The 13830-nt window shown below is 47.2% G+C and overlaps 1 protein-coding gene across 1 annotated transcript; it reads left to right on the top strand.

Annotated features, from left to right (window-relative positions):
- Positions 1–150: 150 nt before the first annotated feature.
- On the top strand, positions 151–13621 carry LOC310676831 (uncharacterized protein; the record flags this gene model as incomplete). Its single annotated transcript, XM_083439008.1, has 7 exons — positions 151–228; positions 2241–2733; positions 2937–3382; positions 3501–3627; positions 4565–4996; positions 6402–6502; positions 13580–13621. The coding sequence occupies exons 4-7, from the start codon at positions 3594–3596 to the stop codon at positions 13619–13621; spliced, it is 609 nt and encodes a 202-aa protein (XP_083295134.1). The 5' UTR covers positions 151–228; positions 2241–2733; positions 2937–3382; positions 3501–3593.
- Between the last annotated feature and the right edge of the window lie 209 nt (positions 13622–13830).

The raw sequence follows: 13830 nt of genomic DNA, 5'->3' as shown, positions 1-13830 counted from the left end.
AGGTTCTGCCAAGCGAGAGAGGGCTGAGCTGGGGGGACTCGGCCCTGCAAGGGTTAAAGGGAAGTGAGCTGCCTTCCTAGAGAGGCCAGGAAGCAGGGGGGGCAGGTCCTCCAGAGCCAAGGCCCCTCCCTCCCTCCCTCCCTCCCCAGTCCTTTCCTGCAAGGAAGGGGGGTGTTGCTTCGGTGTCTCTCCTGCAAGGGCCGAATCGCAGCCCCCTCCTGGGATCTGGTGAGTCTCCTCTCTCTCTCCCCAGAGGGTGCAGTGGGGAGACGGGGGGGGGGGTCCCAGGGCTGCAGCAGGGGAGGAGGCCTGGGGGGCCTGATCTGCTCCTGCAGGGGGGGACCCCAAGTCAGGGAGGAGAGGGTCCTGCCAGGGGGGGCCAGGTCTGCCACGCTCTCCTTCCTGCAGATCAGAGGATCCCTGACTCCCACGAAATCTCCCTTCTTTAAACAAAGGAGTCCCTGGGACTTTAACTCTGTGTGACATCGCTCAGCCTCATTGCACAACAGAGGAAACATGTGCAAATGGTTTTCCAAAGCTGGACGAGGAGGTGGACTAGCCCTCCCCCCCCCCCCCCGGAGAGAAAGGCCAGGGATAAAGAGAGGGATCCCAGGCCAGAGTCTGGCTGCTGCATTGGAGACCAGTTTCCCAGTGTCTCCCAGGGCAGCTCCCCACGGAGGCCACTGCAGCAATCCCCTCGCACCCAGAGCAGGGCATCCCAGGACCACATCCTCTCTGGCCCAAAGGGATTGTTGCTGGCAAAGCAGCCGGAAATTAACCGCATAATTTCGAGGGAGATGTCTTTGGCCCCGCCCACCTGGCCCTCAGGGGGTTTTCCAGATACATACCTGGCCCTCGGAGCAAATAAAAAGGGTTCCATCCCCAGGAGTCTGTCTTGAGAGCGGCAGAGAATCCAAGTGCAAGAAAAGGAGACAGAAGCAGGGGAGTGTGGGGGGGGGAGCACCTCCCGAGGACCCCCAGGTGAGGACCCCCACTAGAGCCAAGCATCCATTATTGGCAAGATACAAATGACTCCCTTGTCAGTCAGGTCTGACTTCATGCATTGACTGGAAGACAAGAGAGACCAGGCTGATTCATCTCCCATAAATCCCTTCCATTGCCTCCATATTTTGCATTGCAATCTTCCTTCTAGGAGAGCTAGAGGCTTCTTCTTCCTCCTCCTCCTCCTCCTCCTCCTCTTTCTTCTTCCTCCTCCTCCTCCTCCTCTTCTTCCTCCTCTTTCTTCTCCTTTCTAAAAAGGCCCTTTCCGCCTGGCCTAGTTGTGAGGCCCAGACTCACCCAGCCCTGCTGTGTTAAATATGTATTCTGTAGTTGACCTCCTTTGTAATGTTTTATTTTGATATCTGTAAGAGAATATTTGTTTTCTGTTATGTTGCTTTGACTATAGACTATATATTTGACTTTCTTTATCTTGTTTTATTTCTCTTTTATTGATTTTGTGGGATGTGAAACTGCAGTCAAGTAGAACATTCCTACAGTGGACACATTAGGGGATGTTTTCTACCACTCAGGAGAAGACTTCCTGTTTCCGCCTGAGCTGGGACAGACTTGAAGAGGGTGCAGTCTGTTGTACTAGCATGGAGGAGCACACGGCCTCCATGTTCTGATCAGTGTGTCTTCTCCATTTTGTATGTTGCTGTGTGTTTGGGGAAGTGACTCCTGAGTGGCAGTCATTTGGGACTAACTTCTTTATGGAATAGTTCTAGTTGTTATGTAACCTAAGCCTGCCTTCAGGGATATCTGTGAACGTGAATGAATCTGTGAGTAAACTACTTTTATATTAACATGAATCAGATTATTGTGCTCATTCATTTAAGAGGGATTGGAAGGGATTTTACCAGGAAGGAATCTTTAATAGTAAGACTCAGATGAGTCAGCAACAAGCTGATCGCTGCATAATCTAAAAAAGGGGGATGTATGGAACTCTGCTAGAATATGGAACTTGCTAGTGCATGTTAGGAAGGATATCATTCAATAATATATCTTCTTCTAACTCCCCAATTATCCCCACAGATTTAATATGCTGTAAACCGCTTTGAGAATTTTCTTTAAAATATAAAGTGTTATAGAAATTTAAATAAATAAAATAGCTCATGGTTTGGGCTGGGGTGTAGTCAGCCCTGGTTCCCTCCAAGACTGATCCATGCTTGCTCAGGGAACCTTTTTCTTCTCCTGATATTAGACAGCTTTTGTAACGGAACAATGTATTTGCTTTGTAGGATTTGCTAAAGCTTCTCATTTAGACGGACAGAACTTGGCAGAAGACCAAAGGGTTCCTTCCGATCTCTTAGAGGCTTCCTGAGAGCACAGATGGATGAGCGAGACTCAGCTGGCCCTGGAAAAGGAAGAGGCCATGCCATTCAAGCTGGGAGCACTGGGGGATTCTGGGAAAACTCTGTGCAGAAGATCCTGGGTGAGGAGGACACCCTCTGCTCAGAGGTGCAGAGCCAGCAGTTGAGGCAGTTCTGCTGCCAGGAGGCCAAAGGACCCAGAGAGGTTTGCAGCCGACTCTACCACCTTTGCCACCAGTGGCTGAAGCCAGAAAGGCACACGAAAGCTGAGATGCTGGACCTGGTGATCTTGGAGCAGTTCCTGGCTGTCCTTCCACCGGAGATGGAGAGCTGGGTGAGGGACTGTGGAGCAGAGACCAGTTCCCAGGCGGTAGCCCTGGCCGAAGGTTTCCTCCTGAGTCAGGCAGAGGAGAGAAAGCAGGTAAGAGAGACTTTCCTCTGGATACTCCCAAGGGGCTCCAAACAGGACAGAAAACATCCCATCATGCTCTACTGATGGCTCATATTTTTTTCCTGGGAAGGCATCCTTGGAATGAGATCTATCACCCTTGAAGCTGTTGGCCCTGACATTCATTTTTTAATCCTTCTCCCCAATCTCTGTTTTGAATCCTTTTTCTTTTTCAGGGAAAGGATCTCTTTGCAGAAATGGGCCAGATTTCTTCTGAGGCAGAGAGGCCTCCGTTGGACACCAGAGAGAGGAAGCTGGGTAAGGAGGGAGGAGGTTTTTCTCCATTTGGTCTCATTCTGTTCGTTTTCCAACTCATCTGAGGGTTCTTTTCATCTTTTGTTGGGGGAGATAGTGGGACCAAGAGCCCAGAGGAGGGGAGATATATTTTTTCACAACTAACATCTGAAATGTACCCAAACATCCAAATGCACTCAGCAGGCGAGACTTTCTCAAAGGCCCCTCTGTAGTTTAGATGCACTGATTTACCTGTGAGACAAGCAGACACTCTGGGCCTCCCCCTTACCTTTTTCCTCTTGCAGGTGGCACAGTGATACTGGCTAGACCTCTTCAATCATCTCTGAATGGGGACAGAAGTGAAGCAGCGGCTGTGGAACCAGATCAGGTCAGGGGAAGCTGCCTTGTGGGGACAGAGGTCAAGCGGTGGAACAATGTCCTAGCTCAAGGAGTGGTGGTGAACAACAGTGTTGTCTCAGAGGAGGACATTTCCCCTTTCCCTTTAGGGTCCAGTGTGCTTTGAAGACATAGCTGTTTGTTTCACGGATGAGGAGTGGGAGTTGCTGGATCCTGACCAGAGATCTCTGCATAAGGACGTCATGGAGGAGAATAGTGGGATCGTGACCTCTCTCGGTAAGGCTCCCAGTGGGATCATAATATCTGTTTCTAAATTCAAAACTCCATTATGTGACTAACCTCATATATTTTCACAGAACTCAACAGCGCCCCCTACAACACCAGATATCACAACCCCAAAAATCCTTTAACAGTAAATTACAGTGGTGCCTCTCAAGACGAAAAGAATCCGTTCCGCGAGTCTTTTCGTCTTGCGGTTTTTTCGTCTTGCGAAGCAAGCCCATTAGCGGATTAGCGCTATTAGCGCTATTAGCAGTTTAAGGGCTATTAACGGCTCTTAAAGGCTTAAGGGATTAGTGGATTAGCTGCTAAAAGGCTATTAGCAGTTTAGCACTTTAGAAAAAGGGGTTGGGGAGTGAAAAACCCCCTCAAAAATCGCAAGACATTTTCGTCTTGCGAAGCAAGCCCATAGAGAAATTCGTCCTGCGAAGCACCTCTGAAAACGGAAAACCCTTTCGTCTTGCGGATTTTCCATCTTGCGAGGCATTCATCTTGCGGGGCACCACTGTACTGTGTTTTTCTGTGAATGTTCTTCCTGCAGTTGCAGCTTATTAAACAAGGATCAGCTGGTCTGAACTCCCCAGACCCCTTTGACTGTAAACTTCAGAGTTGTTAGGGTAGTTGAAGTAGCTTCTGTCAGGTTTTCAGTTTTAGTTTCTCCTCGTATCGGTCTTTGGTTGTCCAAAGAGAAGACTGACATTGGAAATGGAGGGATGCCATGATGGAGCCAAAGAAAATCCATTTGAGAGAAGAGCCAGGCTTGTCAAATCACAGGTTCCCCTAAGGATGTCGGTTGATCCCCGTTAATTAATACACCCAACCCTTCAGAAAACCATCCATCTAACCCACTTGTATTATTCCTCTATTACCAGAGTTAACAAGTATTCTTCCTTAATTTCTCCCTGAGACGCTAATCCATTACTCTTCATTGCAGATAGTGATGGACTGGAAATCAAGAACAAGGGTGACCATGACAAAATCCCCACAATGGAGAAGCTGAATAAATATCTTGAAAGTAGAAAAAGTTCCTATTCCACTTCCCATCAAGGAAATCCCATTGGGAAGAAACCATATCAGTGTGTGGAATGTGGAAAGAGCTTCAGTACCAGCTTCGATCTCACTAAACATCAAAGAATTCATACAGGGGAGAAACCCTATCAGTGTGTGGAATGTGGAAAAAGCTTCAGCATGAGCTCCCATCTCACATCCCATCAAAGGATTCATACAGGGGAGAAACCCTATCAGTGTGTGGAATGTGGAAGGTGTTTCAGTCAGAGAGGCAATCTCACTTCACATCAGAGAATTCATACACGAGAGAAACCATATCAGTGTGTGGAATGTGGAAAGAGCTTCAGTCGCAGCCACCGTCTCAATTCCCATCACAGAATTCATACAGGGGAGAAACCCTATCAGTGCGTGGAATGTGGAAAAAGCTTCAGTAGCAGCTCCGATATCAGTTCCCATCACAGAATTCATACAGGGGAGAAACCCTATCAATGCTTGGAATGTGGAAAGAGCTTCAGGAAGAGCGGCAATCTCAGTTCCCATCAAAGAATTCATACAGGGGAGAAACCCTATCAATGCTTGGAATGTGGAAAGAGCTTTAGGAAGAGCGGCAATCTCAGTTCCCATCAAAGAATCCATACAGGGGAGAAACCCTATCAATGCTTGGAATGTGGAAAGAGCTTCAGGAAGAGCGGCAATCTCAGTTCCCATCAAAGAATCCATACAGGGGAGAAACCCTATCAATGCTTGGAATGTGGAAAGAGATTCGGTAGCAGCTCCGATATCAGTTCCCATCAAAGAATTCATACAGGGGAGAAACCCTATCAATGCTTCGAATGTGGAAAGAGCTTCAGTAGCAGCTCCAATCTCAGTTCCCATCAAAGAATTCATACTGGGGAGAAACCCTATCAGTGTGTGGAATGTGGAAAGAGCTTCAATCAAAAGTCCAGTCTCACTTACCATCAAAGAATTCATACAGGGGAGAAACCCTATCAATGCTTGGAATGTGGAAAGAGCTTCAAGAAGAGCTCCAATCTCAGTCTCCATCAAAGAATTCATACAGGGGAGAAACCCTATCAGTGTGTGGAATGTGGAAAGAGTTTCAGTCAGAGCTCCAATCTCAGTTCCCATCAAAGGATTCATACGAAGAGTGGAAAACCCTTCATTATACAACTCTCAGCGCTAGAGAAAAACACACCACTTTAAACAGGCCTTTGGCTGATTGACATCTAATGCCCTTTTAAAATGTGGTGGGGAGGTGGGGGTTAAAGGTTTTGGGCTGTGTGTTTTGTGTTTTCATTGTGTGATTTTATGTTGTAACCCTCCTGTGACCTGTGGGTGTAGGGAATGGGAGCCAACTCTTAGAGTCTGAGGGGTCTTTGCCCCCCAATAAGATATGTGAGGGGACCACCCCCCAGTTCATAGGAACAGCCATTCAAATGGCATCCTTGCACCACATCCTGTGACTGTTTAACCGAGGCAGGGCTTACTAAACCCCTCCTATATTTTATTCAAGTTGGCACCCCTGCTATAGGGCGCTATAGAAATGAAATAAATATAATAACACCATCTTGGTCGCCTTCATCTGCACATGTTCCAACCTGACAATATCCTTCTTATTATCATTATTTAAAAAAATTATGTGCCCATCATCTGAGGATTTCACGGTGTTTCACAACATAAACAGACAGGTTGAAAGCAGGGCTTTCTCAAAAACAAGTTAAGCCCGATAAATGTCTCTTTTTCATTTCTTTTTTTGGATGCAGTTACAAACTTTGTTGATCAGGGGACTGCTGTGAACATACTGCATCTTCATTTTAGTAAAGCTGTTGACAAAGTCCCCCGTGATATTTATATGAAGAAGCTGGTAAAATGAGGCTGAATGAGGTAACTGTTAGGTGGATTTGACTGACCGAACCCAAAGAGGACTCCTTCATGGTTCCTCCTCATCCTGGGGAAAAGTGACAAGGGGGTGTTGCAGGGTTCTGTCCAGGGCCCGTTGTTGTTCAACGTCTTTATAAATGAGTTGGATGAAGGAACTGAGGGGATGCGCATCACATTTGCGGAGGACACCAAACGGGGAGCGGAGGCCAATGTGGCAGAAGGCAGAATCAGATCAAGGGCAGGAATAGCACCACTTTCTTCTGCCTTGGTCAGACCCCAGCTAGAATAAATACTGTGTTCAATTCTGGGCACCACAATTTAAGAATCTTAACTTTTGTTTGCCAGGGGAGGTGGGGGTTACAGGTTTTGTCTTTTCATATTGTAATTTTATGTTGAAAACATTCTGAGAATTGTGGGTGTCTGGTCATGTGGGATTGCTATGAGGAATTATGAAAAATGAAGCAAGCTACTGTGTCAATGGTGAAAGCATCACTTTGACTGGGTTTGGGTCATTAGCCTAAACATGTATGCATGCTCAAATAGTAAATAGTTCTTTGTAGTTAAGAGGCTTCCTCTGACCTGACTTTGTCCCCACGTGAGGATTTTTTGAAATGCTCAGAGGAAATCTGATTGGTTCTTACAAACGCTGTGTTAAAGTTCTTTTGTTAATAAAAACGACCTGGGCCAGGGAGTGGAATGCGCACTTTCTCCCAGGGTCTTGCTGGTCAGGCCTCGTGTCTATTGTATTAATCAGGGTCCAGTCCGTCCTTTGCCTTCAGAATGCAACAGCAGGGAATAGGAGCCAACTTTTAGAGGATGAGGGGTCTTTGCCCCTTCATAAAATATTTGAGGGGGGGGCACCCCCCAGTTGATAGGCATTGCCATTCAAATAGCATGCATGCACCACATCATGTGATTGATTATGCAAGGAGGGGCTTACTGAGCCCCTTCTATATTTTATTCAAGTTGGCACCCCAGGTATAGGGCGCTATAGAAATTAAATCAATGCATAAATAAAGCAAGACCATCTTGATCGCCTTCATTTGCATATGTTTCGGCTTGTCAATATCCTTATTATTATCATCATTTAAAATAATTATGTGCCCTTTATCTGATTTCACGGTGTTTCAGAACATAAACATACAAGTTGAAAACACGGCTTTCTCAAAAACACGTCAAGCCAGAGAAATCTCTCTTTTTCTTTTTTCTTTTTGGATGGAGTTAGAAAGTTTGTTGATCAGCGGACTGCTGTGGAAATAGTCGCCCGTGATATTTATGTGAGGAACCTGGTAAAATGTTGGCTGAACGAGGTAACTGTTAGGTGGATTTGACTGACCAAACCCAAAGAGGACTCCTTCATGGTTCCTCCTCATCCTGGGGAAAAGTGACAAGAGGGGTGCTGCAGGGTTCTGTCCTGGGCCCGTTGTTGTTCAACGTCTTTATAAATGACTTGGATGAAGGAACTGAGGAGATGCTCATCACATTTGCGGAGGACACCAAACGGGGAGCGGAGGCCAATGTGGCAGAAGGCAGAATCAGATCAAGGGCAGGAATAGCACCACTTTATTCTGCCTTGGTCAGGCCCCACATAGAATACTGTGTTCAATTCTGGGCACCACAATTTAAGAATCTTAAATTTTGTTTGCCCGGGGAAATCAAGAAGGTGGGGGAACACAATCCATATTCCTTTTATGGCACCCCGCCACCGGGATTCGAACCACGGACCTTTTGATCGGCAAGCCCTAGGCACTGAGGCTTTAACCCACAGCACCACCCGCGTCCCCCATTCCTTTTATAACACGTGGCAAATGTTTATTAAATATATAAATTCTTAAGACTGTTGCAGGAATCCACCCAACACTCATGGGAAAATTTATCATGGTCTTTTAGAACAGGCATCCCCATACTCGGCCCTCCAGATGTTTTGGGACTACAGCTCCCATCATCCCTAGCTAACAGGACCCGTGGTCTGGGATGCTGGGAATTGTAGTCCCAAAACACCTGGAGGGTCGAGTTTGGGGATGCCTGTTTTAGAATAATGAAATGAAACTTTAACACATGACATGCTGAAAGTCTGAAACTCCATCAGGACAAGTTACTTTTTGTTTACTGTTGTAACTATTGCTTTCTGAATATTTATCTTCTGTACCATGAAGATAAAGAAAAATAATGTTTTTTAAAAAGGAGATGGGGAAATCATGTGTACTATTCCATCAATCTGCTTGCATGTGTTGAATTTTATTTGGAGATTGTAACTCCCAGTAATTTCACATTATCGGTATGTGTTTCTGTGTGTTCAGCACACATGATTGCAGGTGAGACTGAATAAAACACTTCATCGGAAAAATTAGAAGCATCTAATGTTCCCTGGGCTTTTAGGGCAATGCATGGTGCTTTTGTCTGACACATAAAAATCTGTCTGCTCCCAAAGACTTGTCTGTCTGTCTCTGCACCACAACACTGCTTTGGAACGGCTTCTTTCTGATTGGTGGTTAAAATGACTATTGGTTGGTGCTGGTGCTTGAGGATTGTTGCCGGAAAAATCCGAGGGCTCCCTTGGACAAAAAGTAAAGACACCAACCAGAGTAAATTGGAGCAAATCAGCAGCCTGTAGGCTTGGCCTTTATTGTACTGTTGCAGCAGGGTGTTCCCCTCACTGGCAGGAGAGAGGAAAGACCCAGAACAATGGTGTGCAAGACCTTAAAAAACTTTTGAAATTCCCCTCCTCTAGGTCAAGCCCACCCCCAGAAACATCATGGATACATTACAGAAAGGAGGGGTTGAGGGAGGAGTTGTGGTGGTAACCTGAGTGTCCTGTCACCTGGCTGGTTCCCCTCTTTCCCCCCTCCCATGAGTCATTTTCTGAAGACAAAGGTAGTCGGCAATTTCCTGCCCCCTGAGGGGAAATCCAATCACTGTTCTTTTGTTATAGTCCGTGTTGAATCCACTCCTGTATGCAGTCTGTAGTGTAGTTGATGGTCTTTTGTCTAGGACCATCAGGGTTGGCATAGCAACTGGGCAGGGCTCCTGTGGATGTGCTGCTATGCTCAAGGGATTATGGTGGCCTCTATCAAACCTTCCCCATTTTGTAGTCCTTCCTTCATGGAGTAAAATAAAAGTGGAACAGTGCAAATCTGATGTATGGTTGATTTTCTATGAATTTATAACAGAAGTGTAGCGTATGTAGTGTGTGAGTGTGAGTGTGTGCGAAGTCTGTACAAAGAAAATGATGGGGGGGGGGTTCCTGCTACAGGATGATGAAAGGTACTTAAGGAAAAAAGTTGGGTTTTTTTAAAAAAATCCCTACAGCCACTTTCTCAGGCTAGGCTGGCCATTGTCCTGGTCCCACGCATCTTATGGTGGACTACAAAGCTCTTAACAGCTTCTGATCAGTTTACTTGAGAGATTGCCTTCGCCCATGTATTCCCGATTCCACTGTTTTGAGAAAACTGGCACAGTTACCGGTTCCACATAAAAGACCTGTATTTTAGTGTGGCGACACAGGTAGATTTTGGAGCTCCCTGCCTGCATTACTTTTTCCCGCTTTTCTTTTTGGTGCCTGCAAAAATAAATAAATGTTTAGGCAAGCCCATCCAGATATTTAAAATGTGGACATGTATTTTCATCTGATTCTTAGCAAACGGTTCATTTGTAATTATTTCTAAATATTTTAAATAGTTGTGTGTATCTTCTTTTACTGATGAAAATAATTCTGTGGGGGGGTGTGTGACACCGGGTACCACCTGAGCTTGCTATGCCTCTGGAGCTGGAGCTGCGGAATTGGTCCTTTTCCCTGCAAGCTGCTCCTCCACTTTCCGGCCAAGGGAGGGAGATGCTCAGAGTCCAGCCAAGAGCCTCACCCACAAAAGGATATCTGGGCATTGGCGGAGCCAGGGGGGAAGCTGCCCTCCGAAATCCATAAGAAATAATAGGAATCTGAGGTTCTGCCAAGCGAGAGAGGGCTGAGCTGGGTGGACTCGGCTTGGCAAGGGTTAAAGGGAACCGAGCTGCCTTCCTAGAGAGGCCAGGAAACAAGGGGGGGCAGGTCCTCCAGAGCCAAGGCCCCTCCCTCCCTCCCTCCCTCCCCAGTCCTTTCCTGCTTCGGTGTCTCTCCCGGGATCTGGTGAGTCTCCTCTCTCTCTGGGATCTGGTGGGGGTCCCAGGGCTGCAGCAGGGGAGGGTGCTTGGGGGGCCTGATCTGCTCCTGCAGGGGGGGGGGGACCCCAAGTCAGGGAGGAGAGGGGCCTGCCAGGGAGGGGCCAGGTCTGCCACGCTCTCCTTCCTGCAGATCAGAGGATCCCTGACTCCCACGAAATCTCCCTTCTTTAAACAAAGGAGTCCCTGGGACTTTAACTCTGTGTGACATCGCTCAGCCGCTTTGCACAACAGAGGAAACATGTGCAAATGGTTTTCCAAAGCTGGACGAGGAGGTGGACTAGCCCCCCCACCCCCCCAAAAAAAAGGTGGGAGAGAGAGGCCAGGAATAAAGAGAGGGATTCCAGCCCCTAGTCTGGCTGCTGCATTGGGGACCAGTTTCCCAGTGTCTCCCAGGGCAGCTCCCCACAGAGGCCACTGCAGCAATCCCCTCGCACCCAGAGCAGGGCATCCCAGGAGACAGAAGCAGGGGAGTGGGGGTGGGGGGAGCAACTCCTGAGGACCCCCGGGTGAGGACCCCCACTAGAGCCAAGCACCCATCATTCACAAGATACAAATGACTCCCTTGTCAATCAGTTCTGACTTCATGCAGTGACTGGAAGGCAGAAGAAACCAGGCTGATTCATCTCGCAGAAATCCCTTCCGTTGCCTCCACGTTCTGCATTGCAATCTTTCTTCTAGGAGAGCTAGAGGCTGCTTCTTCTTCATCTTCTTGTTCCTCCTCCTCCTCCTCCTCCTCCTCCTCCTCTTCCTCCTCCTCCTCCTCCTCTTTCTTCTTCCTCCTCTTTCTTCCTCCTCCTCCTCCTCCTCCTCTTTCTTCTTCCTCTTCCTCCTCCTCCTCCTCCTCTTTCTTCTCCTTTTTAAAAAGGCCCTTTCCACCTGGCCTAGGGGTGAGGCCCAGACTCAACCAGCCCTGCTGTGTTAAATATGTATTCTGTAGTTGACCTCCTTTGTAATGTTTTATTTTGATATCTTTAGGAGAATATTTGTTTTCTGTTATGTTGCTTTGACTATAGACTATATATTTGACTTTCTTTATCTTGTTTTATTTCTATTTTATTGATTTTGTGGGATGTGAAACTGCAGTCAAGTAGAACATTCCTACAGTGGACACATTAGGGGATGTTTTCTACCACTCAGGAGAAGACTTCCTGTTTCCTCCTGAGCTGGGACAGACTCGAAGAGGGTGCAGTCTGTTGTACTAGCATGGAGGAGCACACGGCCTCCATGTTCTGATCAGTGTGTCTTCTCCATTTTGTTTGTTGCTGTGTGTTTGGGGAAGTGATTCCTTAGTGGCAGTCATTTGGGACTAACTTCTTTATGGAATAGTTCTAGTTGTTATGTAACCTAAGCCTGCCTTCAGGGATATCTGTGAAGGTGAATGAATCTGTGAGTAAACTACTTTTATATTAACATGAATCAGATTATTGTGCTTATTCATTTAAAAGGGATTGGAAGGGATTTTACCAGGAAGGAATCTTTAATAGCAAGACTCAGATGAGTCAGCAACAAGCTGATCGCTGCGTAATCTAAAAAAGGGGGATGTATGGAACTCTGCTTGAATATGGAACTTGCTAGCGCAAGTTAGGAAGGATATCATTAAATCATATATCCCTCTCTGCCTCCCTAATTATCCCCACAGATTTAATATGCTGTAAACCGCTTTGAGATTTTTCTTTAAAATATAAAGTGTTATAGAAATTTAAATAAATAAAATAGCTCATGGTTTGGGCTGTGGTGCAGTCCAGCCCTGGTTCCCTCCAAGACTCATCCATGCTTGCTCAGGGACCCTTTTTCTTCTGATATTAGGCAACTTTTGTAACAGAACAATGTATTTGCTTTGTAGGATTTGCTAGCGCCTCTCCTTAAGACAGACAGAACTTGGCAGAAGACCGAAGGCTTCCTTCCGATCTCTCAGAGGCTTCCTGAGAGCACAGATGGATGAGCAAGACTCAGCTGGCCCTGGCACAAGAAGAGGCCATGTCAATAAAACTGGGAGCAGTGGGGGATTCTGGGAAAACTCTGTGCAGAAGATCCTGGGTGAGGAGGGCACCCTCCGTTCAGAGGGGCAGAGCCAGCAGTTGAGGCAGTTCTGCTGCCAGGAGGCCAAAGGACCCCGAGAGGTTTGCAGCCGACTCTACCACCTTTGCCACCAGTGGCTGAAGCCAGAAAGGCACACGAAAGCTGAGATGCTGGACCTGGTGATCTTGGAGCAGTTCCTGGCTGTCCTTCCACCGGAGATGGAGAGCTGGGTGAGGGACTGTGGAGCGGAGACCAGTTCCCAGGCGGTAGCCCTGGCCGAAGGTTTCCTCCTGAGTCAGGCAGAGGAGAGAAAGCAGGTGAGAGAGACTTTCCTCTGGGTACTCCCAAGGGGCTCCAAACAGGACAGAAAACATCCCATCATGCTCTACTGATGGCTCATATTTTTTTCCTGGGAAGGCATCCTTGGAATGAGATCTATCACCCTTGAAGCTGTTGGCCCTGACATTCATTTTTTAATCCTTCTCCCCATTCTCTCTTTTGAATCCTTTTTCTTTTTCAGGGAAAGGATCTCTTTGCAGAAATGGGCCAGATTTCTTCTGAGGCAGAGAGGCCTCCGTTGGACACCAGAGAGAGGAAGCTGGGTAAGGAGGGAGGAGGTTTTTCTCCGTTAGGTCTCATTCTGTTTGTTTTCCAACTCATCTGTGGGTTCTTTTCATCTTTTGTTGGGGGAGATAGTGGGACCAAGAGCCCAGAGGAGGGGAGATATATTTTTTCACAACTAACATCTGAAATGCACCCAAACACCCAAATGCACTCAGCAGGCGAGACTTTCTCAAAGGCCCCTCTGTAGTTTAGATGCACTGATTTACCTGTGAGACAAGCAGGCACTCTGGGCCTCCCCCTTACCTTTTTCCTCTTGCAGGTGACACAGAGATACTGGCTAGACCTCTTCATCCATCTCTGAATGGGGACAGAAGTGAAGCAGCGGCTGTGGAACCAGATCAGGTCAGGGGAAGCTGCCTTGTGGGGGACAGAGGTCAAGGGGTGGAAGAATGTCCTAGCTCAAGGAGTGGTGGTGAACAACAGTGTTGTCTCAGAGGAGGACATTTCCCTTTTTCCTTTAGGGTCCAGTGTGCTTTGAAGATGTCACTGTTCATTTCACAGACGAGGAGT

Source organism: Podarcis tiliguerta (genome assembly GCF_965153285.1).
Source record: "Podarcis tiliguerta genome assembly, chromosome: 4".
NCBI classification, from domain to species: domain Eukaryota; kingdom Metazoa; phylum Chordata; class Lepidosauria; order Squamata; family Lacertidae; genus Podarcis; species Podarcis tiliguerta.
The sequence above is the reverse complement of the archived record's forward strand: the minus strand, read 5'-3'. Positions and strand labels throughout refer to the sequence as shown.